Source organism: Camelus bactrianus, chromosome 20 (genome assembly GCF_048773025.1).
Source record: "Camelus bactrianus isolate YW-2024 breed Bactrian camel chromosome 20, ASM4877302v1, whole genome shotgun sequence".
Taxonomy (NCBI): Eukaryota; Metazoa; Chordata; class Mammalia; order Artiodactyla; family Camelidae; genus Camelus; species Camelus bactrianus.
In genome coordinates this window covers 20,491,993-20,517,394 of record NC_133558.1, presented here as the reverse complement: position 1 = coordinate 20,517,394, position 25,402 = coordinate 20,491,993, and the positions used below count along the sequence as shown (strand labels likewise).

Genomic DNA, 25,402 nt, shown 5'->3' with positions numbered 1-25,402 from the left:
CCACAAAAACTGTGAGGCTAGCAACATGGTAGAAATGGAGAGGTTAGTTCTTTCCACTCAGGTCTTCATGGTTCCTCAAGAAGCTTGATGCCTTTCTACTTTACTTTCATTTCTCACGAACACTAAATCCACCCTCCCAAGTTCACAAGCCAGACAGTGCAAAAGAAGGAACTTTTCAAACTAGATTTCTTCTGCTGAGATCTCTACATCCACGGTTGTCTCCTCAACCAAGAAAGCTGATGGGAAAATGACAATGACATCAATAGAACAATGGAACAGAATCACGGACAGGCAATTCATGAAAGAAGAAACGTAAACAGCCAGTAAACAGATAAAAAGAATGTGATCCCTACAACAAAATGCAACTTAAAACAATGAGATTTTCTTTCTTTTTTTTACTGAAGTATAGTCGATGTACAATATTATGTAAGTTAAAGGTGTACAATATAGTCATTCACAATTTTTAAAGGTTATATTCCATTTATAGTTATTATGAAATATTGACTATATCCCGTTTGGACAATATATCCTTGTAGCTTATTTTATACGTAATAGTTTGTACAACAATGAGATGGGATTTCGCCTATCAAAGTGGCATGAATTCGGATTCCAGAGTTGGTGAGGGTAAGGGCATGCAGAGACACTACTTCCAAGAATATAAAGTCCTGTACTGCCTTCTGAAGAATGACACTTAGGTACCAAAAGCTCTAAAGCTAAGTCTCTCCTCATTTGGAGTCTCCTTCTGCAGAGAAGAGAATCAATCTAGAATTTACTAGCATTACTTTGTTTTCACTGAAGTTATTTTTATGGCAATTCTCTATTTACAATCAGACAGAGCTTACCTACAGATTCCTTTTAAAATCTAAGTTTGAAAATGGGAGTAGATTTTTTTAAATGTATAAAACAAATAATATTACTGATGGGTGCAGGTATGTGTGAGCGTGGTCAGGAATGACTGTAGTTTTAGAAAAATAGAACTAGTGCTAAACACAGGATAATTAACTGCAGTGAATGTTAAAAATACGTTGGACTGAAAAAAGGAGGGTGACTTACAAATAGATACATGTCTTAATTCTTCTCAAAGTCAGATTTTTCTTTTTAAAGTCTATCCTTTGACCCTTTGACTCAGTGGTTTCCCTTCTAGAAATTTAACCTAAGGAAATAATTAGACAACCCTGCAAATATGTATGTTCAAGAATATTTATTGCACCATAGTTTACCACATTTTTAAAGATTGAGATCCATCTAAGTGCTCTACAGTAGGAAACTGGTTTAATGAACTAGGTTCACCAAACAGTGGAATACTAATCAGCCATTAAGAATAATGTTCATTCTTATTTGCGACAAGGTGGTTGACCAAGATGCGAGAAGAAAGTTTAAAAAATGAGATGAAACTTGAGATTCATGTCCTTCACAGGTATGTAAACAGATGTTTTATCTGTGCAAAAGAAAATGCACCCCAATGTTCATAGAGCATTATTTACAATTGTCAAGATATGGAAGCAACCTAAGTGTCCCTCAACAGAGGACTGAATAAAGAAGCTGTGGTATATTTATACAATGGACTACTACTCAGCCATAAAAAATAATAAAATAATGCCATTTGCAGCAACATGGATGAACCTGAAGAATATCATTCTAAGTGAAGTAAGCCAGAAAGAGAGAAAAAAATACCATATGGTATCACTTATATGTGGAATTTTTAAAAAAAGAATTTATTTACAAAACAAAAACAGACTCACAGACATAGAAAACAAACTTATGGTTACCAGGGGTGAAGGGGGTGGGAAGGAATAAATTGGGAGTTCAAGATTTGCAGATACTAACTAATATATATAAAACAGATAAACAACAAGTTTATACTGTATAGCACAGGGAACTATATTCAATATCTTACAGTAACTTATGGTGAAAAAGAATATGAAAATGAATATATGTATGTTCCTACATGACTGAAGCATTGTGCTGTACACCAGAAATTGACACAGCATTGTAAACTGATTATATTTCAATAAAAATATATATTTAAAAAAAGAATGATGTTCAGAAATTGACACAACATTGTAAACTAACTATAGTTCAATTAAAAATTAATTTTTTTTTATTTTAAATGCAAAAAAAAAAAAATGTTGGCTCATGTGTCTCCTGGTGTGATACACTGAGGACTCAGCATCACTTGTGTGGCAATCAAAAGATGCATAAACTGAAGAAACATCAGACATACCTAAATTTAAGAACCGTCTAAAACTAAAATAAAAATATAAGAAAAGAACAGTCTGCAAAATAACTAACCTGTATTCCTCAAAAATGTCAATATAATGAAAGACAAAGTAAGGCTAAGGAATTGTATCTTTTTATTTTATTAAAATAAAGGAGACTGAAAAGACAAATGCAATGCATGATCCTAGGTTGGATCCTGGACCAAGAAAAAAAGAGAATCGTTATAAAGGACATTATGGGGCAATTGGCAAATCTTGAATATGAACTGTAGGTCAGATAATAATTTTGTATCAGTCTAAGCTTCCTGATCTTGATGGTCGTACTGTGGTTATGTAAAAGAAGGCTCTTGTTCGTAAAAACTTCACATCGATGTGTTTACAAGGAAAGGGAGATACTGCGTGCAACTTGGTCTCAGATGGTTCAGAAAAGAATGCTACTGTGTATTTAGAGAAATAATGTGGTCAAATGACCACAAATAATGTGGTCAAATCAGTTGGTGAATCTGAGTGAAGAGTACCCTGGAATTATTTTTAGGATTCTTGCCTCTTTTCTGTGAGTTTTAAATTACTTCAAAATAAAAAGTTAATAATAATAAAAAGAATGGTGCTGGCAAAGTGTATTCATTGGCGGGGGACCAAGGCTCAGGACGCACCAGGCTGTGGCCGGGCGTGCCTCGATGCTGGGGCCGTGCACAGTCACTGATAACACCTCCAGCCACCCTGGACTCTCGGTTCTCTGTGCAACTAGAGGAACTGGGTGTGTGGCTGACCCCAAAGCTGTCCTGGGTTGACTCAAGAACGCTGGATGAGTCAGGGCCATGAATTCTCTTTTGTGATTTTTAATTCAATGACTGGCATTCCTTGCTTCCCAGGGACCTCTGTGGTGGATGGAGGGAGCCATGGGGGGAGGGGCACCTACCCAAATGCAGTGTTTGCTAGGGACAATACAGATTACAAAATTCAGTGTAGACCTATAAATAAAAATAGATTTTAAAAAAAAGTTTCTTCTGTGTAGCACAGAGAACTATGTTCAATAACTTGTAATAATCTTTAAAGAAAAAAATGAAAACGAATATATGTATGTATATGCATGACTGGGATACTGTGCTGTACACCAGAAATTACACATTGTAATTGACTGTACTCCAATAAAAAAAATCAAAGAAAAATTCAGTGTAAACGACATTTATTTCTCATTGATGACAATCTTATACATTCCCTTCCAAAGAAGGCCAAGATTTCCCCCAAAACCAGCCCAGCGCCTTGCCCGTTCCCCCGAAAGGAGAAAACTAAGTCCCCAGTAAAGCCCAAGGTGAGACCCCAAAGTTCTCTGGGTTCCTTCTGCCAAGATTAGTGGTTCCAAGTCATAGAAAGGGGCAGACTCCCTGAGAAGCATCCGTCCTGACCTCATGAAAAAAGCCTCCTCTCCTAGGAAGAGGTACAGGAGATCTCCCATCACCTCCCACCTCTGTTTCCAGGCCCTGACCCTCCCCCGCCCCAGGGCCCTGCAGCCACCTTGCAGTCCCCCCTCTGGGAAGGAGAGGACACATCTACAGCAGAAGGCGGGGCTGCTCCCAGGGCCCCAGCAGCCCAGTGCTCCCCTTCTACCACACGCCCTCTGGCAGCGCTGTCCTACCCGCCCCACTTCCCCAGGGGTTGTCAGGGACAGAGGCCCCTCCCTCATCCCCCTCAATTTTCCTCCACTCCCCCCCATCACCAGGGTGTCCAGGACATTGTGTGACTCAGGAAACAGCTCAGACGTGAGGTTCACTACAGGCTGAGGAGGAGGAAGAAGGGGCCGTGGGAGCAGGGGAGGTGGTTGTGGCCTCAGTGGGGGCTCGGAGGGTCCCTGCAGAGGAGGCAGAGGGGATCTTGGGGCAGGGGCTCTGGGATGCAGCCCCCTTCACTGCTGCTGTTGCCGCTGCTGCTGCTGTGTGTCATCAAGACCAGAGGTGAGGCACGGGGTGGGAGAGGTGAAGGGACCAAGACGGGACCTTAGGACGATTTCCCATGGGTTGGGGACAGACGGCCAAGCCCTGGATGGAGGAGTTTCTCATCTCCCAGATGGAATAGCCTGTAGGGAGACTCAACTCTGCCTCTGCAGCTATACAGCCCAAGGCTATAGGCCTCATGCCAGGGGTGGTGACCGTAGGGGGATGGGTGAGAGGGTGCCCACCCCCAGGGAGAACCCAGTTGGCCCTGCAGCTGGGGGACAGCAGGGTCTTGTGATCACATTTAGGAGGAAAAGAGGAAAGAGAGTAACCACCTGCTAGGGGAGCAGGAGATGGAGACATGGGAAGGTCAAGTCCCTTTCCTGGTCCAGCTGTCCCCACCCCTGATGGCTCAATGCTGGGCCCTTCCGGGAGGAAATCCCTTCAATGTTTCAGCCATTCACCTCCCAGGAGTCCCCTCAGCGCCCCCCCCCCCCAATCTCTGTTGCCTTGCTTCCGAGGGACGGATCCTGAAGCTGGACTTAGGAGGCCAGAGAATAAACAGGAAAGAGGGGGTGGGGATTCGTAACTGAGAGGCCTGGGATCTGGGGGGCTGGGGAGCAAGTGCCACGTGGAGACTAGAAACACAGATACAAAGGCAATGGTGGTTTAGAGCACGTGTGTGGGGGGCGGCTGTGGTCAGGTCCCTCCGGATTAATCAGAGGAGGAAAAGGGGAGCATAATGCTCCCTGCTCCCTTCTCATCCTCATCTCCATCCCTAGGGCTGCGGTGTGGGAGTTTCCCAGAACCCTGTGCTAACGGAGGCACCTGCTTGAGCCTATCTCAGGGGCAAGGGACCTGCCAGTGAGTGTACCTCGTGGGAATGGGAGACTGGAAAGGGCGAGGGAGAGCAGGGAGAAGTGAAAAGAAAGGAGAAGGGAGAAAGGGAGGCGGTTGAAGGGAAACAAATGAACAGGAGGGAGGAGAGAAGGCAGAGGGGCCAGGATGTGAGCTTTCCTCTCCTCCCCTGCCCAGGTGTGCCCCTGGCTTCTTGGGTGAGACGTGCCAGTTTCCCGACCCCTGCCAGAATGCCCAGCTCTGCCAGAATGGGGGCAGCTGCCGAGCCCTGCTTCCCACCCTTCCCAGCTCCCCCAGCCCTACCTCACCCTCCGCCCCCAGCTTCTTCTGCACCTGCCCCCCTGGCTTCACTGGTGAGAGGTGCCAGGCCCAGCTCAAGGACCCCTGTTCTTCCTTCTGTTCCAAAATGGGCAGCTGCCACATCCAGGCCTCGGGCCGCCCACAGTGCTCCTGCCTGCCAGGATGGACAGGTGAGCACTGGCGGGAGTAGGGAGGAACAGCCGGCAGGACAAGGGCTGGGCTATGGGGTGATGGGGTGGGAAGGATGGAACTAGGGACTGAGAGACTGGGAGCCCTTTGAGGACAGAGGTCTTGAGAATCAACAAGCCAGTTCTTGGGGGCGAGGATACAGCTCACTGGTAAAGCTCATGCTTAGCATGAGGTCCTGGGTTCAATCCCAGTATTTCCATTAAAAATAAATAAATAAACCTAATTACCTCCCCCACCCCCTGCCAAAAAAAAAAAAAAAAAAAAAAAAAAAAAGATCAAGATGAGAAAGGCAAGCCAACTGCCCAAGGGCACATAACCGGTCATCCCACAGCGAGGGGCTCTGTCTCCTGCCTGCAAAGCCTGCAGGTTTTCATCTCCCCACCAAGGTCACTACTGAAGGGACCCTGCGTCCCCAGTCCAGCAGGGCTCAGGTGCAGTACTCCTACCAACAGCTCCATGTACTGTTTTCAGTTTGGAAAAGGTAGCCACTCCAGATAGAACCCTCCCAAGGAATGGTAAAACTGAGGGTGAGGGAACAAGGCAGAGAGGGTATGGGAGGGAAGGGAAGTAAATATGGAAATTAGACACAGATAACCTGGAGGGAGAGCTGGGTCATCTCAGAGGAGCTGGAATTTGTGCCTCCTCTGTCCTTCACCTCAGGTGAGCAGTGCCAGCTTCGGGACTTCTGCTCAGCCAACCCCTGCATCAACGGAGGGGTGTGTCTGACCACCTACCCCCAGATTCAGTGCCGCTGCCCACCTGGTTTCGAGGGCCATGCCTGCGAACATGACATCAACGAGTGTTTCCTGGACCCAGGACCCTGCCCCAAGGGCACTTCCTGCCACAACACCCTGGGGTCCTTCCAGTGTCTCTGCCCCACCGGGCGGGAGGGGCCACGCTGTAAGCTCCAGCCAGGACCCTGCCCCACCAGCGGCTGTCTCAATGGGGGCACCTGTCAGCTGGTTCCAGGGAGAGACTCCACCTTCCACCTCTGCCTGTGTCCCCCAGGTGCGTCCTCACAGGGCTCTTCTGGGCACCCAGGTGGTCTCCCGTGGGTCCCCCTTTCTCAGCTGATCACATGACCCTGACAGGTTTCACAGGCCCAAGCTGTGAGGTGAATCCAGATGACTGTGTGGGGCACCAGTGTCAGAACGGGGGCACTTGCCAGGATGGGCTGGCCACCTACACCTGCCTCTGCCCAGAGGACTGGACAGGTGAGTCACTGAAGCCAAGTCGATGGCACCAGTGGCCCAGACGGTCGTCCCTTGTTCTCCCCTCCCCACAGGGCCCCAGCTCCAGCACCTGTCCCCTTCCCGCCCCCTGCAGGCTGGGATTGCTCTGAAGATGTGGATGAATGTGAGGCTCAGGGTCCCCCTCTCTGTAAAAATGGAGGGACCTGCCAGAACTCAGCTGGCAGCTTTCACTGTGTGTGCGTCAGTGGCTGGGGAGGCACGGGCTGCGAGGAGAACCTGGATGACTGTGCTGCAGCCACCTGCGCCCCAGGATCCACCTGCATCGACCGTGTGGGCTCCTTCTCCTGCCTCTGCCCACCTGGCCGCACAGGTGTGGCGTGGGGGGCACAGGGAGGTGGGAGGTGGGGATGGCACTTGAGCAAAGCATGAGGAGGGCAGCTGGGGGCTTCAAGCAGCCTCTGAGAGCCTCTCCCACCTGCCCTCCAGGCCTCCTGTGCCACATGGAGGACATGTGTCTGAGCCGGCCGTGCCATGGGGAAGCCCAGTGCAGCACAAACCCCCTGACGGGCTCCACTCTCTGCCTGTGTCAGCCTGGCTACACCGGGCCCACCTGCCACCAGGACCTGGACGAGTGTCAGATGGGTGAGGCACCCCTCATCAGACCCACTCTGAGCCCCAGACAGGCTCTGCACTGAAGAGAGAAACAGGCAAATTGCTTTTCAAATTAAAAACATAAACATCTCCTCTTTCCTGAATTTGTCCAGATTTGGCATCTCTTCCCTACACAGTCTTTTCACCAACGCTCAGCCCTCCAGGCCCCAATGAGTCCTTCTCCTTCTTAAAGACACAAGCCCTTTCCCCAGTTGGGTCTCATCTGCCACAAACAGACCCCCCATAGTGTCCCTGCCAGTCTGGCCTCCTTGCCTTCCCGCCCTGACCCCTGTGGACCCCCGGTTCTTCTCTCCCCACAGCCCAGCAAGGCCCTAGTCCCTGTGAACATGGCGGCTCCTGCTTCAACACGCCCGGCTCCTTTGAGTGCCTCTGTCCCCCTGGCTACACGGGATCCCGCTGTGAGGCTGATCACAATGAGTGCCTGTCCCAGCCCTGCCACCCGGGCAGCACCTGCCTGGACTTGCTTGCCACCTTCCACTGCCTCTGCCCACCAGGTACCAGCAGAATGGGGCCTCGGGTAGAGAAGACAGGGCACTAACCCACGGGGTGTGACCTCTCTGGAGTCTAGATAGCCTCAGGTCAGTTGGGGTCAGTTACCAAAGAATGTTTCTCCTCCTCTCCCCACCCCCAGGTGAAAACTCTGGAAACCGATGGCCCCTAAGAGAAGGGCGGCCACAGACGTAGTGAGGTTGTGCACTGCTCTACTCTTGGGGGAAGAGGACGTATTCACTTCAAAGTCATTAAGGGTGCACAGCCTGGTCCATTGGACCCAGAGGCCCATCAGGGGAAAGCAGAATAGCGGTTAACAGCTTTTCACGCTGCAGCCTCTGCTCATGCCAACCCAGAATGGTCCTTCTAATCACAGAAACTCTCCCCTGGAGAGATCAAGAGTAAACCCTTAAAACCCCAAGGGCTTGTGCTTGAATTTGGTACAACGGGAAAGAATGCTGCAAGGCTGCGCCTACGTACAAGTTAGTGTTAAGAGGGGAATTATCTCCCCAGGGAGACAGCAACAGAGCCAATATCAAGGAGCTGAATGAAACCAGAAAAATAACAGCTTACTCTATGCCAGGTATTGCCTGAGCCTCTTACACGCATTATCTAATCTTGACAATAACCCTATGAGGTCAACATCGTTACTATGCCCATTTTATAAATGAAGAAACCGATTTGTCCAAGGTTGCCCAGCTAGTAAGTGGCAGAGCCAGGATTCAAACCCAGGGCTTTGATAGTTTTAACCACTACACTATACAGCCTTTCTATGCTGACAGCATCCAACAAAAAATGCTGAGAAAACTACCCAGTAATCCGAGGGACAAGGTTGTAGATAACAAGGAGCTTCAGAGGCAGGCTCCCCAGGCAAGAAGAGGGAAGCAACTGAGGTCCAGAGGCTGGTCCAGCTTCAGTTCAGGGTGAGACAGTGGAGACCAGGATGAGGCCAAAGACACAGGACAAATATGGGAGCAACACAGCTTCCCAGATGCCCTTCAAATGCCTACCTTGGGGATCCCTGGTCTCCCTGGCACAGAGGCCTGTCCAGGTAGAACAAGAGGAGTGAGCCACCTCCAAGTAGATGCTCATTTGTCACACTGGCACCTCGAGAACCCCCCGGGGCTGATCAGCTACCCTCCCCCCCATCCCGAGTGAGCCCTGCCTTCTGTGCACAGAGGAATAGCCCCAAAAGACACTTCCCAGGAGCCCTCCCACAGGTCCCCACAGGCGCCCTGCTCCCTGAGCTTTCACACTGGAGAGAGCAGAGCCACACACAGCAGAGCAGCGGAGCCTCGGGTTCACCTCTCCAGCCCCCATGCAGATGGCACCCTGGGAGGGGCTGCCTGATGGAGACACACAGCAAGTCAGGGACCAGGCTGGTTCTGGGACCCGGGCCTCCCGGGCAGAAGGGGTGAGCAGCCAGGGCAAGGCTGGCGTGGCTGAGCCTCACCCCTGACCGCACCTCTACACCCTCAGGCTTTGAAGGGCAGCTCTGTGAGGTGGAGACAGATGAGTGTGCCTCTGCCCCTTGCCTGAACCAGGCTGACTGCCACGACCTGCTCAGTGGCTTCCAGTGTGTCTGCCGGCCCGGTGAGTGCAGATTCCAGTCCAGCCCCCTCAGCCCCCTGGGCTCCTGAACCTCCACAGTTCAGACCTGACAATCGCCCGGGGCCTCCTGAAGCTCCCTCTAGCCTGGCCAAGGAGTCCCCCATTTCTCCAGCTTCTCCTCTGCTCTCCAAGCTCTCTTCCGTTACATCCCCCAAATCCTCCATTGCTTACTCGCCCACCTCATCTCTGTCCGGCCAGATCACCCAATGTCCCTCCTCTCCAGCCCTCCTTCAGAGTCCCCTGTATGCTCTCCCTGCCTGCCGGGGCTGCCGGGCTGGTCTGCCCTCCAGGGACGCAGGGAAATTTGCCCCAGGCCTGCCTTCTCCAGCTTCATGGAACACCCCTGTGTTCCCTGCTATGATAATAACTGAGGTTTGTTGAGTATTTACTCCAGGCCAGGCACATGGCCATGTACTTTTCAGGCATTGTCTCCTTGAATGCTTTCAATGGTATCATGAGGTAGGTTCTGTCATTATTCCTCTTTTACAGTGGAGCCCAGAGAGGTTGAGTAGCTTGCCCAAAGTCACACAGCCAGCAGGTGGTTGAGCTTCACCTTTTCTACATCACCCTTCTGTCACCTCGACCTGCCCTAGGTGTCTTCTCTGGAAAGGTTTCCAGGTTCCTCTTTCCTGGCAAGGGGAAGGGCCAGGACTTGTATTTATGCTTTCGGTAAAATGTGTTTTCAACATTAGTACACATATCCAGTTATGCCTTATTTAAATGAAGAATAAAATTACCAAGTTATGCTCCATTATGTCCTGAAATCCACATCACTATTTGAGAAGCCCCCAAATTGGTCCCTTTATTACATGATACATTTAGACAAAACCCCAAACCAAACCATTTGAAACAAGAGTCTCTCCACTGCCATTTGTAGCGATGTTGTTTCTGTATTTGCCAAGAGAAGACTAACAGCAGTGTCAACTCTCAATTTCTTGTTTGAATCCATGAAATCATGCCTGTAAAGCTCAAACACTTGTAACAAACTCTCTAATACATCTACAGAAAAAAAAAAAAGACCTTTGCCACCTCTCCTCCCCCCGGCTTCCCGCCCCACCAGGATTCACCGGCCCGCGGTGTGAGGAGGACATAGACGAGTGCAGAAGCTCTCCCTGTGCCAACGGTGGGCAGTGCCGGGACCAGCCTGGATCCTTCCACTGCGAGTGTCTCCCAGGTAAACTGGGGCTCAAACACTGGAGGAGAGAGAGGGGCAGGGGCAGGGGCAGAGTCCGTGCAGCCCCTGGCCCTCCTGTTGTGCCACAGGCTTTGGAGGCCCGCGCTGTCAGGCGGAGGTGGACGAGTGTCTGAGCGGCCCATGCCCTGCTGGAGCCAGCTGCCTCGATCTCCCAGGAGCTTTCCTTTGCCTCTGCCCATCTGGCTTCACAGGTCAGCAGGGGAGGCACTGGAAAGAACCGGAGGGATAATGAAATCCACTGTGGGTGGAGCAGAGGTCATTGATGGGTGTTGGAGGACTGGGATGTGAGAACAGAATGAGAATGGGACCCCTTAAAGTTCTGCAGTGCAAAACCTGCACAACCATACAGGGGCTGAGGGCAAGTGTTACTGTAGGGCCCACACCGGGCCCAAAGTGAATGGCATGATTGGGGATCAGGAGTGGAGGATGGGATTCAAAGGCAAAACATTCATTTGCTTATTCAGCAAACATTTATTAAGTGCCTACTATGCACTTAATAGACACAGACACAGACACAAAGTTGAGTAAGAGATGCTGTCCCCAAGTGACCTTAAATCTACTGCAGAGAGACCAAGTCTCTCGTTGATTATGGCCCAGAGACGTGCTCTGAGAGAGGAATGCACAGGATCCTATGGGAACACAAAGGACGGGCTAACCCAGACTAGAGATGGGAAGCCTTCATGAACAGAGTCTGAAGGACTGAGTAGGAGTTTGTTGAGACAGAATGCAAGACAGCATGTTTTAGCTGCAGATGACGGCGTGTGCAAAGGCACAGAAGGAAGAAAAGCGTACCTGACTCAAGGGACTGTAGGAGCCCAGAGCTTAGGGTACAGTGGGGCAAAGGTGAGAAATGCAGCAGTCGCAGGAAGGTCACGTCGTGTAGGGCCCCACGTGTCATTCTGAGGAAGTTAGTATCCCAAGGCAACAGGGAGCCACTGAAGGACAGGTCCTTGGGGAGGAAGCAAGTCATGCATAAGAAGTGGCCTTTGGCCCCATCAAAGACAGGGAGGGACTCTGTTTTCTCTCTGACCCATCTCCCCACCCAGGTCATCTCTGTGAAATTCCCCTGTGTGCCCCCGACCTGTGCCAGCCCAAGCAAACATGCCAGGATCAGGAGGACAAGGCCCCCTGTCTCTGCCCCAATGGAAGCCCTGGCTGTGCCCCCGCTGCAGACAACTGCACCTGCCACCATGGGCACTGCCAGAGGTAACATCTTCCAGGCCCTCCCCATTTACAGTCTCCTCTGGGTCCTCCTCAGATAGGGCAGGAGAAGACAGCCAGTGAGGTGCGAGCCTGTAGGAAATGGCCAACAGGGACTAGGAAGGAGATGGCAAAGTACTGGGGTCACAGACAATGGGAGGGTTCAGCTGGTGAGTGCTATCCAATGAGGGGAGAGTTCATAAATGATGAGGGAAACAGAGGACTGGGGCTGGGGCTTGTCAAAGCAGAAAGCAGAGTAGTATTAAATCCCAGGACCAATTCATTTCACCACTTCTTAGACAAATAGTTATTGAGCGTCTATGTGTGGACACTTTTCCAGGCACTGGAGAACAGTGCAGAACAAAAGAGATGCAGTATCTGCTCTCATAGTGCTTTGGTTCTAATGAGCAAAGACAGCCAATAAACAAGCTATGGACGGAATATAAAGAGAAATGTACTTGGAGAAAATGGGTAGAGCAGCTGGGGCAGAAGGGGGACAGTGCTGAGAGCAAAGCCACTGAGGAAAGGCCAGAGTCTCAGGGCCAACAAAAGAAGAGGTCATAGGGGTCTGACCAATGAGGAGGGGAGAAGAGAAAAACATCAGAAGAGAAAACCCTTCCCTTCCTCTCTGTGACCAGATCCTCGTGTGTGTGTGATGTGGGTTGGACAGGACCGGAGTGTGACTCAGAGCTGGGGGGCTGCGTCTCCACGCCCTGTGCCCATGGAGGGACCTGCCACCCCCAGCCCTTTGGCTACAACTGCACCTGCCCCACAGGCTTCACAGGTGAGCTGCTCCCTAAACCACACATACCCTGGGATGACCACCCTCTAAATCAAGGGCAAGACCAGTGGAGGCCTGTGTCCAGGGGCTCTGGGTCTCAGTCACCACCAAGAACTGGGCACGGGCAGCAGGGGACATGGGTGATGTGTGGGAGGTGGTGACAAAAGAAGAGAGGTTGGGTGGGGGAGAAGAGTGGTGATAGGGATGAGGAGGGGAAGGAAAGAGAAAGGGAAGAGGAGGAAGAGAGGAGAAAAGGACAAGTCCCCTTCTCAGACCCTACCCACTTCCCTCAGGGCCCACGTGCAGCGAGGAGGTGACAGCTTGTCACTCAGGGCCCTGTCTCAATGGTGGTTCCTGCAGCCCCAGCCCTGGGGGCTACTCCTGCACCTGCCCTCCGAGCCACACTGGGCTCCGCTGCCAGATCAGCGTCGACCACTGTGCCTCTGGTGAGTGCCCACCGTGTCTGGGGCTGGGCCACAGGACAATGCAAAAATTGGTCAGGGTATGTTTGTGCCATAATTTTTAAAAACTTAACTGGATGCCGCAAGCCGGCGTTTGGGTGAGGAAGTGGCGGTGGGAGCGCTGTCCTGTGTGCAGTGTGACTGAGGTCACAGGCCAGGTTACAGGCAGGGAACCCAACCCCTCACAGCCTCCTCTCTCCAGCACCGTGCCTCAATGGGGGCACCTGTGTGAATAGGCCCGGCACCTCCTCCTGCCTCTGTGCCCCGGGCTTCCAGGGCCCACGCTGTGAGGGGAGGATCCGTCCCAGCTGCGCAGACAGGTGAGCAGGGCACAGAGACCCCTGGAGGAAGGGAGGGAGCCCTTCCCACCCTGCCTCTCCATCTCTTCCGGGGCTCCATGCTGCCTCTCCTCCTATACCCCACACCCTCTCACTCCGCCCTCCCTCCTGTTTTCCCCTCCCCCTCACCGAGGCCCTCCTGCCCCCCCAGAATCACACACTCCCTCCCCTTGTTTCCCAGACCCTCCTCCTACCACGCCTTCTTTCTTATCCAGCCCCTGTAGGAACTGGGCAACCTGCCAAGATGGCCCTCAGGGTCCCCACTGCCTCTGCCCCCCTGGCTACACAGGAGGTAGCTGCCAGGTGAGGGGCACTGAGCCAGGTGTGCTGAGGAGGGGGTGGCTAGAGAGCTCCAGTGAGAGGGTCTCAGGTATTAAAAGGTGGGCAGCAGGGAATCTTAGGAGAGGTGTCCACATGAAAGGAGGTTTGGGAGTCTAGGAGTTGGGGTCTAACTTGAGATTTGTATGGAGTTGAGGGACTGAGAGGATTTCTGATCCCAGGGACTATTCTGGGATGTGAGTATCAGAGGAAACCAGAGAGGGTAACCTGGTCCCAGACCATCCAGGAAAGAGTTTTAGAGATAAGGGAGTTTGAGGAGCTGGCAGAGGACCATCTCTGAACCTGATGCTCTTTCCTGCCTCATGCTCCCTCCTGACCCTCAGACGCTGATGGACTTATGTGCCCAGAAGCCCTGCCCACACAATTCCCACTGCATCCAGACTGGGCCCTCCTTCCAGTGCCTGTGCCTCCAGGGATGGACTGGGCCTCTCTGCAACCTTCCGCTGTCCTCCTGCCAGAGGGCTGCTCTGAGCCAAGGTACCAACCCAAGGACCGACTAGGGAGCAGATGGAGAGAAAAGGGTGTCCTCCTCTACCTCATCCCTAAGGACATCCACACACAACATTCAGCCAAACAACCAAGAGTCCAAGTAACACAGACCAACCAGTCACGGTGCCACAGCTCAACACCCAGGACAGCCTAGCACAACTCAGCTCCTAGCACCACATTCAACACAACTCAAGCAACATCAACCAGCCCAGTCGACGAGACTCCTATTTAACACAACCACCTGGGACAGAAAGTGTGGAACAACTCAACATTGCCATTATCACCATAACTCAACTGCAGTGAACCACATTTAACCCAACTATGCTCAACATACTTCACCATGCCCTGCTCACTTGGATGTTATGCCAACCCCTGGTACAAGAATACCACCCCCGCCTTGATCAAATAAATTTTGATATGAGAAGAACTCAGGAGACTATTGTGGGGTCCGGGGATGGTCAGTGGGAATCACTGGGAGAGAATATGCGAGGATGCAAAACCCAGGGGACAGACAGGCCATTAGTTAAGTCACATGCCCCCACCTTAAAAATAAAATTTAACAGTTAGAGAAAAAGGGCAGTTGAGATTTCTTTAAAGCCAAGAATACAGCTGCTTATAATGCTCTGATAAGCCAAAGAAGAGGTATTCCTCTCCATCTGACAAAACAGGCAGGAGGGGGAACTTGGTATTTTAACCTCTTCAGCGTCAGGAGTTACTGACTCCTCAGGCTTCCAGGAATGTTAGTGGCCCCCACTCTCCTCTCTGCTCAGCGTCTGGGGCCCCTGAGCATCCTTCCACCCCATTTAGCTTTATCAGTCCCCGTTTGTCTCTCTTCCCAGGCACAGAAATCTCTTCCCTGTGCCAGAATGGAGGCATCTGCATTGACAACGGCCCCTCCTACTTCTGCCACTGTCCCCCCGGATTCCAAGGCAGTACCTGCCAGGACAGGGTGAACCCATGTGAGTCCAGGCCCTGCCAGCACGGGGCCACCTGCGTGGCCCAACCCAATGGTTATCTCTGCCAGGTGAGAGGGTCTAGAGGAGCTGGGGGAGACAAAGGTGGGCTGGCTGTGGGAAATGGCAGTCGTGGGTCAGAATGGAGGATGGGGCATTTTCCTTTCACTTCCCCCACACATCCCACCAACCACCGAGTCGTGCTGCTTACCTCCTAGTACTTCTCAGCTCTGTCCTTGCACCCGCACCCTCATCGCCCTGCCTTTGTCCAGGCCTTCACTGCCTTCCACCCAGATCTCAGCCTCCTAACTATCGTCCAGCCTCACACTTGTCCTCCTAAATGTTCAGCCTCTGCGCCACTACCAGGGAGCTTCGTTGAAAATATTAAGCTGACCTGTCGCTCCCCTACTTAAAACCCTTCAGTGGCTGCCCACCTCTTTGACAATGAAGTCCAAAGCCCTGTGTAACCCAGCCCCGCCTGCCTCTCCGGCCTCATCTCTCCCCACCCCCGCCCTCCTCCCTTACTCCTGCAACACAAAACTGCTGCTGGCTTCCCCCCACCCCAAACTGGCTCTTTGATGGCCTTCCTCACCCCTCTCCCAATGGATGGTGCCCCGGAGGCGTCTGCCTCAGGAAAATGTCCCGAACTTCTCTCCAGACTGGGTTACGGCCCCTCCTTGGTGGTTTGAGTCACTGAGTAGGAGAGGGAGGCAAAGCTGGGGTTCAAGTCCAAGCAACCTGATCCTTGTACTCAGAACCACGACTTTGGCTAGAAGGCATGAGGCAGGTCCACCAACTGCCCTTTTTCTCTAACTGTTAAATTTTATTTTTTACCTTATTCTTATGAGCATTTTCAAACTGACACAAAAGCAGTGTGCTGATTAGCAGTGAACCCTCATACACCTAATACTCAGCTCTGCTTCCCTGCCCATGAAACTCCTTCTTCCCAAAGTTTCCAAGACACCCCCCTTGCCTGCTTCTTCCAGCCCTCTGGCAGCTCCTCAGATTCTCTATGAATCCCTTTTTCTCCATCATATTTCTGAAGCCCTGTTGGGACTCCATTCTCACATACCCTCCTTCCCCCTGCAAGAACTCTGCACGTGGTACAGCCCTCATCAATGGCCCTCTCTCACTAGCAGAAAGATCTGAAACAACTGGAAAACGGTTAAGGCATCAGCTATGGGGTCCGTGACTTGCCCTACCACCTACTGCTGTGTGGTTTGCCCAAGTCAAGGAATTAGTTTCCTTTTTCTGTAAAGTGAGAATCAAATGAGATGGCCCATGTAGAGGGTTGTTGGGAAGGTTTGTGAGGTTATATACACAAAGCATGCAATAAATTCTAGCTGCCTCTCTCCTCTGGTTGACTGAGGACTTCATGAAAGCAGGGATGTGTTCTTATTTTCTTTGTATTCCTAGTGCCTAAAACGGTGCCTGGCACAAAGTAGGCATTCGATGAAGGTTTATAAATTAATTAATAAAGCATGACAGAGCCCGGTAGGTGTGTGGTTGAGGGAGGAAGGTTTGACCAAAAACGGAACTATATTTACTGGCAATGTAGCATAGAGATTGTTTGTGGCTGGGAAGGGATTACGTTTCATATTATTGAACAACTGTGTATCATGTGGAGTTGAGATAAAGGGTTAAGCTACCATGGCTGTGATGGATGCTGAGCTGAGTGATGGTTTGAGCTGGAGGCGGGGAGCTAGGCAGACTGTCTTGAGCTAGTCCCCTACGGTGCCAGGATGGGCTCATTTACTGGTTCCCTGTCTGACCCTCTTTGCCTGCAAGTGTGCACCAGGTTACAGTGGACAGAACTGCTCAAAGGAGCCCGACGCTTGTCAATCCCAACCCTGTCACAACCATGGGACCTGCACCCCCAAACCTGGAGGCTTCCACTGTGCCTGCCCTCCAGGCTTTGTGGGGCTGCGCTGTGAGGGGGACGTGGATGAGTGTCTGGACCGGCCCTGTCACCCCACAGGCACTGCAGCCTGCCACTCTCTGGCCAATGCCTTCTACTGCCAGTGTCTGCCCGGACACACAGGTAAGGCCTGGGACGAGGGGTGTAGGCATCTCTGTGCACAGCTGAACTGACCATGGAAACCCAGACAATCCCCACCCACGAGGCAGCCTAGTCATCTGGTCTATCCCCCTGCCTCCATGCCCCCCCCCACCCAGAGAATATGCCCCATGATCCCTTTGTCTGTGCAGCCAGTGCTGGGCTGACTCCCAGGAATGCGCTAGGAAGGAGGCAGCCAGTGAAGTAGAGTTATGTTTAATCCCACCCCCGCCCCCAGGCCAGTTGTGTGAACAGGAGATAGACCCCTGCCAGAGCCAGCCCTGCTCCCACGGAGGGTCTTGTGAGACCACACCAGGACCACCCCCAGGATTCACCTGCCACTGCCCCCAGGTGAGTGACCACAGAGCTGCTTTCTCTGTCGCCCCGATGCTGACGCAAGGTGAGAATGTCTGAGCCAGAACCTGGCGGAGCACCGGAGTGGGAATTATTGAAGAAAACTGTCTCTTGTTCACAGTGGTAAGTGGCTCTCAGAAGCAGTAGTGGGGAAAGGCAGGATCCAGTGGGAGCATGAATGGAATTATCAGAAGTATGGGCATTGCCTAAGGGAAGGTTCCCCCAGGTCAAGCTGGATGACCTTGGATAAATTCTTTTAACTCTGTGTATTTGTTTATTGACCTCAGATGCACCAAACTGGGTTAATCTTAAAAACTTGGTTCTTGATACACTAACGTACAAACTAACACTGGTTTCTGCACAGCCTTCTTTTACTTTATTATACTTACAAGATAATATCCCTGAAAAATAAAAAATTTTTAAAAAGATAACACCCATGAACCAAACCAAGGAATTACAATATTAACAATAACTTTCATATACTTATGTCCTCCTCTATCCAGAAGAGAAAGTATACAATCCTATCTCCAAGGATTAAGATAATATAGTGCTAGTTCAATTACTATCACTCTATTAACAGTCTTCCAGGACTTGCATGGTGATTCACCCATGTAGTTGTGTAGAGCTGTGGTCCATCCTTCTCCCCCACTATGTAGTATGCCACTGTGGGGGGGGGGGGGATCTGTAAAATGAACTTAATATTCTGAGGCCCCTTCCAGATGAGAATCTAGGATCCTCTGAGTTATCTTAACCCAGGAATTTGCTTGAGAGGAAGTGGGAAGAATACAAGGTCCTTCACCAATATCTCTCCTCTCCACAGGGTTTTGAAGGCCCCACCTGTAGCCAAAGAGCCCCCTCCTGCGGCCTTCATCACTGCCACCACGGTGGCCTCTGTCTGCCCTCCCCCAAGTCTGGATTCCTGCCCCGCTGTGCCTGCTTCAGTGGTTATGGGGGCCCTGACTGCCTGACCCCACCCGCTCCTCAAGGCTGCGGCCCTCCTTCTCCATGCCTACACAATGGCAGCTGCTCAGAGACGCCTGGGCTGGGGGCCCCAGGCTTTCGATGCTCCTGCCCTCCCAGCTCTCCAGGGCCCCGGTGTCAGAGGCCCGGAGCAAAGGGATGTGAGGGTAGAGGTGGAGATGGGGCCTGTGACGCTGGCTGCAGTGGCCCAGGAGGAAACTGGGATGGGGGGGACTGCTCCCTGGGGGTCCCAGACCCCTGGAAGGGCTGCCCCTCCCATTCTCGGTGCTGGCTTCTCTTCCGGGATGGGCAGTGCCACCCACAGTGTGACTCTGAAGAGTGTTTGTTTGATGGCTACGACTGTGAGACTCCTCCAGCCTGCACGTGAGCCTGAAGCCCTGCCTTGGGCTGGGGGGGGGGGTGGCAGGAGGAAGGACACAGAGGTCTCTGAGTTACAGGGTGACCACAGCCTAAAGCCCCAGGGAGAGTCTACCCTAATACCCATTGCTAAGTAGGGGTATAAGATGCTGGACTCTAACCCGAGGGAATGGGGGCAGCATAAATATTTAATGTGGGGACCAGGAAAGAGGGCGCTGCCTCTGTCTGGGCTCCTCTCTGAGGGATGTGGGAGCTCTGATCTCAAGCTCTCTCTTTAAGCCCTGTTGCTGTGGAGGATCTCCCCTAGCAACCAGCACCCCTAAGGGAAAAGGGCTCCCCTTCAGGGAGACAGGAGAGCTTGGGAGGGTCCCAAGGGAGGGAGATTAGCTGCAGAGTGTTTTCTGGGAACGGTCCTGGGGGACCTATGGGGACCTAGGGGATGGTCCTAGGAAACAAGGGTGTCAGCAGATATTAGGGTATCTGGACTACCTACCATCCAGGGACTAAGCCCACTGCCCCAGAGCTGCCCCCACTTAACAACCAGAGCCCTAGAGGCCGTGGAATATCAGGAATCCTCTCTGGGATGAGGGAGTCAGGTTTCCTTGGGGGTCCTGAGTCCCTGTCTCCTCACCCCACAGACCAGCCTACGACCAGTACTGCCACGATCACTTCCACAACGGACACTGCGAGAAGGGCTGCAACACTGCAGAATGTGGCTGGGATGGGGGTGACTGCAGGCCCAGAGACGGGGATGCAGAGTGGGGGCCCTCCCTGGCCCTGCTGGTGGTGCTGAACCCCTCAACCCTGGACCAGCAGCTGCGTGCCCTGGCCCGGGTGCTGTCCCTGACTCTGAGGGTAGGGCTCTGGGTGAGAAAGGATAGTGACGGCAGGGATATGGTGTACCCCTATCCTGGGGCCCAGGCCGAAGAGGAGTTAGGAGGAACCCCAGACCCCTCTCACCAGAGAGCAGCCCCTCAAACACAGCCTGTAGGCAAGGAGACAGACTCCCTCAGCACTGGGTAAGAAGCTGGGGGCAGCGGGCAGACATTAGTTTTTTTACCCATGGAGGGAAGGGAGCCAGGGACCAACACAGGGGCCTCTGAGGTGCCTTCCCCACAGGTTCGTGGTGGTGATGGGTGTGGATCTGTCCCGCTGTGGCCCGGACCACCCTGCATCCCGCTGTCCCTGGGACCCTGGGCTCCTGCTCCGCTTCCTTGCTGCGATGGCCGCAGTGGGGGCCCTGGAACCCCTACTGCCAGGACCCCTGCTGGCTGCCCACCCTCGTGCAGACACCGGTAGGTGACCCCCTGTCATTTCCCCTCACTTTGCTCCCGGGCTAGCTTTCATGCCAACAACAAGCAATGGAGATCAAATGAAACAGAATCGCTGGGACCCCAAGTGTTCTTTACGGAGACTTACCCTTGTTAACCTCCTTCTCTAACTAGATCTCCTCATGGCCCATTTGCTCTGCAGTCTCCTTCCTTATTTCCCCAAGTACTTTAGCCTAACCTCTATCGTACACCTCCCACAAACCTTGGGTTCTGGTCTGTCCTCTCTACGAGACCAAGAGTATCCAATCATCCCCACGTCAAACAGTTGGTAGTACATGAAAGAATAATAACTCTTAATAGCACTATGTGCCAGCCTCGGTCTAAGCATTTTACAGTATTAACTCATTTAATCCTCCCAACAACCCCATGAGGGAGGTACTCTTACTATTCCCATTTTACAGTTGAGGAAACTGTGGCAAAAAGAGGTGACTGCACTTGCCCAAAGTCTCACAGGAGTACCCAGCCCCACCAGGAATGGCCTCTTTTCCTGACTGTGTCTCTTCCACCAGTGCCCCCCGCCAACCAGCTTCCCTGGCCTGTACTGTGCTCACCGGTGGCCGGGGTGCTTCTCCTGGCTCTCGGGGCCCTGCTTGTCCTCCAGCTCATCCGCCGGCGGCGCCGAGAGCATGGGGCCCTCTGGCTGCCCCCTGGGTTCACTCGAAGGCCTCGGACTCAGCCAGTTCCCCGCCGACGCCGGCCCCCTCTGGGCGAGGACAGCATCGGCCTCAAGTGAGAGTGAGGAAGAACCGGGACTCAGGGTGGGGGCTCTTTCCCATGGAGATATTTATGATCAGAAGCAATGAGAGATGCTATTGCAGAAGCTGAAGACAAGAAAGGTGAGGGAGGAGGAAGGCTGCTGGAAATCTTAGAGACCCTGAAGGTTCTCTACCCACCCACCCTCTTCCTTCCAGGGCACTGAAACCAGAGGGAGAAGTTGATGAAGATGGAGTTGTGATGTGCTCAGGCCCCGAGGAAGGAGAGGAGGTGGGCCAGGTGAAGGCACTGGGGCAGGAATGGTCCCAAGGTGATGGAAGGGTTGAAGAGAAAAGTCAGTGCCACTTCACTGATCCTTGCTCTGATCCCCAAGGCTGAAGAAATGGCCTCACCTTCCAAGTGCCAGCTCTGGCCTCTAAGTGGTGACTGTCAGGAGCTCCCCCAGGCAGCCATGCTGACTCCTCCCCAGGAATCTGAACTGGACGTCCCTGACGTGGACACCCGTGGACCTGGTATGTATGCAACTCAGACCAAGAAAATGAAAACTCCCTCTGACCGTTTTAGAATCAGAAAATCCTTTGCTATCAGAACTGGAGAAACTAATGTTAGAGTTAGTGTTTTAGAGCAGTCATTCTCAGACAGAAGAATCGGCATCACCAGGGAAATTGTTAGAAATACAAATTCTCAGGCTCCACTCCACAGCTACTGATTCAGAAATTCAAAATACTGACAAGCCCTGCAGGTGAGTCTGATCCAGGACTCAAGTTTGAGAACCATTGCCTTAGGGTGAGAGTACTATGGCCTGTTGCTTCCTTTTACAAATCAGGAAACCGAAGTCCAGAGAAAAGGAAAGTCATTTGATTAAAGCCACACAAAATTGTGAGCCCAAGCTGGGCTTCCCAACACCTCAGGCTGTGATTTTCCCTGAGCCTCCGTGTTCTCCCCTCCCCCAGTTATGTCCTTTTGATTGATTTGTCTCCCATTCCTCATGTCTCTTACACACAGATGGGGTGACACCCCTGATGTCAGCAGTCTGCTGTGGGGGAGTGGAGTCCAGGACCTATCAGGGGACATGGCTGGGAAGCCCTGAGCCCTGGGAACCTCTGCTGGGTGGAGGGGCCTGTCCCCAGGTTCACACCTTGGGCACTGGGGAGACTCCCCTGCACCTAGCTGCCCGATTCTCCCGACCAACCGCTGCCCGCCGCCTCCTTGAGGCAGGAGCCAACCCCAACCAGCCTGACCGGGCAGGGCGCACCCCTCTTCACACCGCTGTGGCTGCTGATGCCCGGGAGGTTTGCCAGGTCAGTCAGTGCACAATGGAGTCGCTAAAGGAAACGGGGCAAACTTGCAACTAAAGTCAGGCAAAAGCATCCTCAAGGGTTTGGCAGAGGAAGGTGATGTGAGATTGGGGACTGAAAGGGAAACAAGAACAGATGGTTGAATACGGACTGGGGGGTGGTTAACAGTGTGATAAACCTTAGCTAGAAGTCCAGATATACCAAGGATCACTGGCCCTCTCTGGCTCCCCTAGCTCTTACTCCGCAGCAGACAGACCTTAGTGGATGCACGGACAGAGGATGGGACCACAGCCCTGATGCTGGCTGCCAGGCTGGCTGTTGAGGACCTGGTTGAAGAACTGATTGCAGCCAAAGCAGATGTGGGGGCCAAAGATAAATGGGGTATGGATCTGGGGAAGCTGATGTTGTGCTATAAAGAAGTTGAGCAAATGGGGCGTAAGATGCCAAGGAGGGGGGCAGCAGAGGGACCAGCTGGAGGCTGGGGCATTCCCTCCCACTCTGCTGTGAGGGTGGTAAACCTGCGGTGCGGTGGCAATACGCAGAACGTGAGTCTTCCTCACCATCCTCAAAAACACACACACTGCTCTAGTCCACTGGGAACTAGGATGCGGGAAATGTCTGAGAAGGGGGAAGGGTCTCGTGGGAGGGAGGTGGTCTGCCGGTCCCACCGACCCCAGAACAATGCCCCATTGTCCCGCCCGCGCGCCGGTGACGTCACCAGGGGCAACGCTTCCTGCAGGCCGGCGGTCACCCGGGCAACGCTTCCGCTTTTGAGGTACCCGGCAGGCCGAATAGCCCTTCCCCCAAGACCAGAATCCGTGGGAAACAGGAACCCAGGCGACTGGCCCCCAGCCTCCGGGTTAACAACCTCCCACGTCGTCCCCTAGGAAAAACCGCGCTGCACTGGGCCGCCGCCGTGAACAACGCCAGGGCCGCCCGCTCCCTTCTCCAGGCCGGAGCCGATAAAGACGCACAGGATGGCAGGGTTAGACCGGGTAGAGGGCTCCCCGCAATAAAACGGGCCAGGAGAAGTGGAACGCGCGGGAACTCCGCAAAACCTGAAGGGGGAGGGGCCAGCGGTCGAGCAGGAGGAGGGCCAGCCCTGTGGGGCGTGGCCTTCCCTGACCTCGCCCCCTGGTTGTTTCCTCCCGCGCAGGAGCAGACGCCGCTGTTCCTGGCGGCCCGGGAAGGGGCAGTGGAGGTAGCCCAGCTGCTGCTGGAGCTGGGGGCGGCCCGAGGGCTGCGGGACCAGGCCGGGCTAGCGCCCGGGGACATCGCCCGCCAGCGAAACCACTGGGATCTGCTGACGTTGCTGGAAGGGGCGGGACCACTGGAGGCGCGTCACAAAGCCACGCCGGGCCGCGAGGTCGGCGCTTACCAGCGCGCGAGAACTCCGTCGGGAAGCGTGCCCCCGCGCGGGGGCGGGGCTCTGCCCCGCTGCCGGACGCTGTCGGCCGGAGCCTGTCCGCAAGCTCGGACTTTGTCCGTAGACTTGGCCGCGCGTGGGGGCGGGGCCTATTCGCATAGCCGGAGCCTATCGAAAGGAGCAGCAGGAGGCGGCCCGCCCCTCCGCGGCCGTAGGTTTTCTACAGGCATGCGCGGGCCTCGACCCAACCCTGCAATAGAGCGAGGAAGATCCGGGGTCGCGGCCGGGAGCGGGGGTGTGGCCTCAGCTGATGACTGGCCCTGCAATTGGGTGGCCCTAGGAGCCTGCGGCCCCGCCTCCAACACTCCAATCCCGCCTCCCTGCCTTACTCCGTCCCCGGAGCGGGGATCCCCTCAAGTTGCCTGGTGTTCCCCAGCCCACCAAGTAGTACCCTTAAATGCGGGAGGTGAGGGTCAGAAATAAAAGGCTACATGGCAGGGAGGGATTCTAAAAGTGAGTACTCATTAAATGACAGGCAGTCTGGAAGGTCTCCAGATTTTAAGATCCTTGAGCCCCAAACTTGAGGGATTATGAGTGTAGTGTCCCTCCCAAAGTGAGTGTATGCCACATCGTCTTACACGTGGAGAAACTGCAGCCCTGGAAAAGGAGTTTAGGGTGCTGGGATGAAGCAGGCCCATCCTCTCTCCCAGAAAATAAGGGTGAGAGGTTACAGGAGGATGGAGGGGAATGGGAGAAGTACCCCTGAACTGGAACCAAAAACTGCAAACAGGATGTAAGATGTCCTTTCCTATATATGGTTCCCAGGGGGAGCCCCATCGCCTGTAACCCCGACCACTCACAAAGGGCTGACAAATATTTATTGAGCACCTACTGTGTGCCAGACACTGTGCTGGTGCTGAAGGGAGGGCCAAGGGTCACTCCAGCTGATGACTCCTTGCATTCTCTCCACCTTCCCCCACCCCCAAACAAACCACTGCAGGCATGAAGTGCCACTCTTATAGCCACCACTCTATTTAAGAACCTCACATGTGTCAACCCATAATAAAGCTGACTTGAAGTGTTACCTTTTTTTGGAGGGGTTGGGAAGTGGAAAAAATATGGGATTAACTGCACAGTGTTTTCAGAATTTTGTGCCCTAGGTTCAACATTTGGATGGAAGCTTTGAGCATAGTGTTAACAGCAAGAATAAGTAGACTTGGGGGTCCTGTGTTAATTTAGGGTATCAAAAGGTGAAAGTCTCTAGTAGCTCAGGGAGAAACGACTCACACACTAAACCAGGCCTACCCTTTGTTCCTCTTGCAAGGGCATTTAGTTATAGCCACTTAGGAGATTCCTGAGATCTCAAGTAGAGGGAGATGGAGAAAGCATCTCCAACTTTATCCTCCATTCAGCAACTTGGTTATACCTCTTTCATAGCAATGGACCTGAGACATGGAGGCATGAAGTATTTTGAAAGCTAATAACTACCATTGCTGGAGCATTCACTATGTGCCAAATGCTTAATATCACACTTAATCCTTACATCAACACTATAAAAAATAATTTTATAAGACCTCCCTTTTACTCTTTCAGAAACTGAGGCAGAGGTTTCACTTGCCCCAAATTGCAAAGCATTAAGTGGCAGAACCTGATCTCTCTATCATATTTTACGTTCAAAGTCACTGAGCTAACATGACAGCCATTTAGAGGTCCAAAATGTCTCTGTC

The 25,402-nt window shown here is 52.7% G+C and overlaps 2 protein-coding genes across 7 annotated transcripts in view; one reads left to right on the top strand and one right to left on the bottom strand.

Annotated features, from left to right (window-relative positions):
* LOC105082424 (butyrophilin subfamily 1 member A1) overlaps positions 1-23,817 on the bottom strand; it is a 50,352-nt gene extending 26,535 nt beyond the window's left edge. For 2 of the 4 annotated variants that reach the window (XM_074348417.1, XM_074348424.1), the window contains exon 1: positions 23,688-23,816. The gene's annotated coding sequence lies outside the window, so the exon portion shown is untranslated. Of the gene's footprint in view, positions 1-23,687 lie in introns of all 4 variants that reach the window. The other 2 variants (XM_074348418.1, XM_074348420.1) reach the window with 2 other exon arrangements.
* Positions 3,942-24,759, top strand: NOTCH4 (notch receptor 4). 3 transcript variants are annotated; one of them, XM_074348416.1, is made up of 30 exons: positions 3,942-4,171; positions 4,933-5,014; positions 5,186-5,478; positions 6,158-6,505; positions 6,589-6,711; positions 6,824-7,060; positions 7,177-7,332; positions 7,662-7,856; positions 9,331-9,444; positions 10,523-10,636; positions 10,726-10,848; positions 11,704-11,863; positions 12,496-12,641; positions 12,932-13,084; positions 13,302-13,419; positions 13,653-13,740; positions 14,100-14,253; positions 15,105-15,224; positions 17,197-17,259; positions 17,513-17,625; positions 18,449-18,972; positions 19,605-19,985; positions 20,086-20,261; positions 20,807-21,026; positions 21,209-21,290; positions 21,385-21,523; positions 22,017-22,312; positions 22,543-22,690; positions 23,197-23,294; positions 23,466-24,759. In XM_074348416.1, exons 1-30 carry the CDS (start codon positions 4,111-4,113, stop codon positions 24,156-24,158), a joined length of 5,718 nt encoding a protein of 1,905 aa, XP_074204517.1. In that variant the 5' UTR covers positions 3,942-4,110; the 3' UTR covers positions 24,159-24,759. The 3 variants fall into 3 exon arrangements, with proteins under 3 accessions (XP_074204517.1, XP_045377523.2, XP_010959896.2); XM_045521567.2 differs by having other exon boundaries at positions 3,943-4,171; positions 15,105-15,289; positions 17,007-17,259; positions 21,209-21,281; XM_010961594.3 differs by having other exon boundaries at positions 3,943-4,171; positions 15,105-15,289; positions 17,007-17,259.
* Positions 24,760-25,402: the final 643 nt, after the last annotated feature.

Bases quoted from the DNA above. Each gene is read 5' to 3' on its own strand.
- NOTCH4 (XM_010961594.3), top strand. From the start codon at position 4,111: ATGCAGCCCCCTTCACTGCTGCTGTTGCCGCTGCTGCTGCTGTGTGTC. The intron at 9,445-10,522 runs GTGAGTGCAGAT...CCGCCCCACCAG, and splicing joins CCAGTGTGTCTGCCGGCCCG to GATTCACCGGCCCGCGGTGT. The intron at 22,313-22,542 runs GTCAGTCAGTGC...TGGCTCCCCTAG, and splicing joins ATGCCCGGGAGGTTTGCCAG to CTCTTACTCCGCAGCAGACA.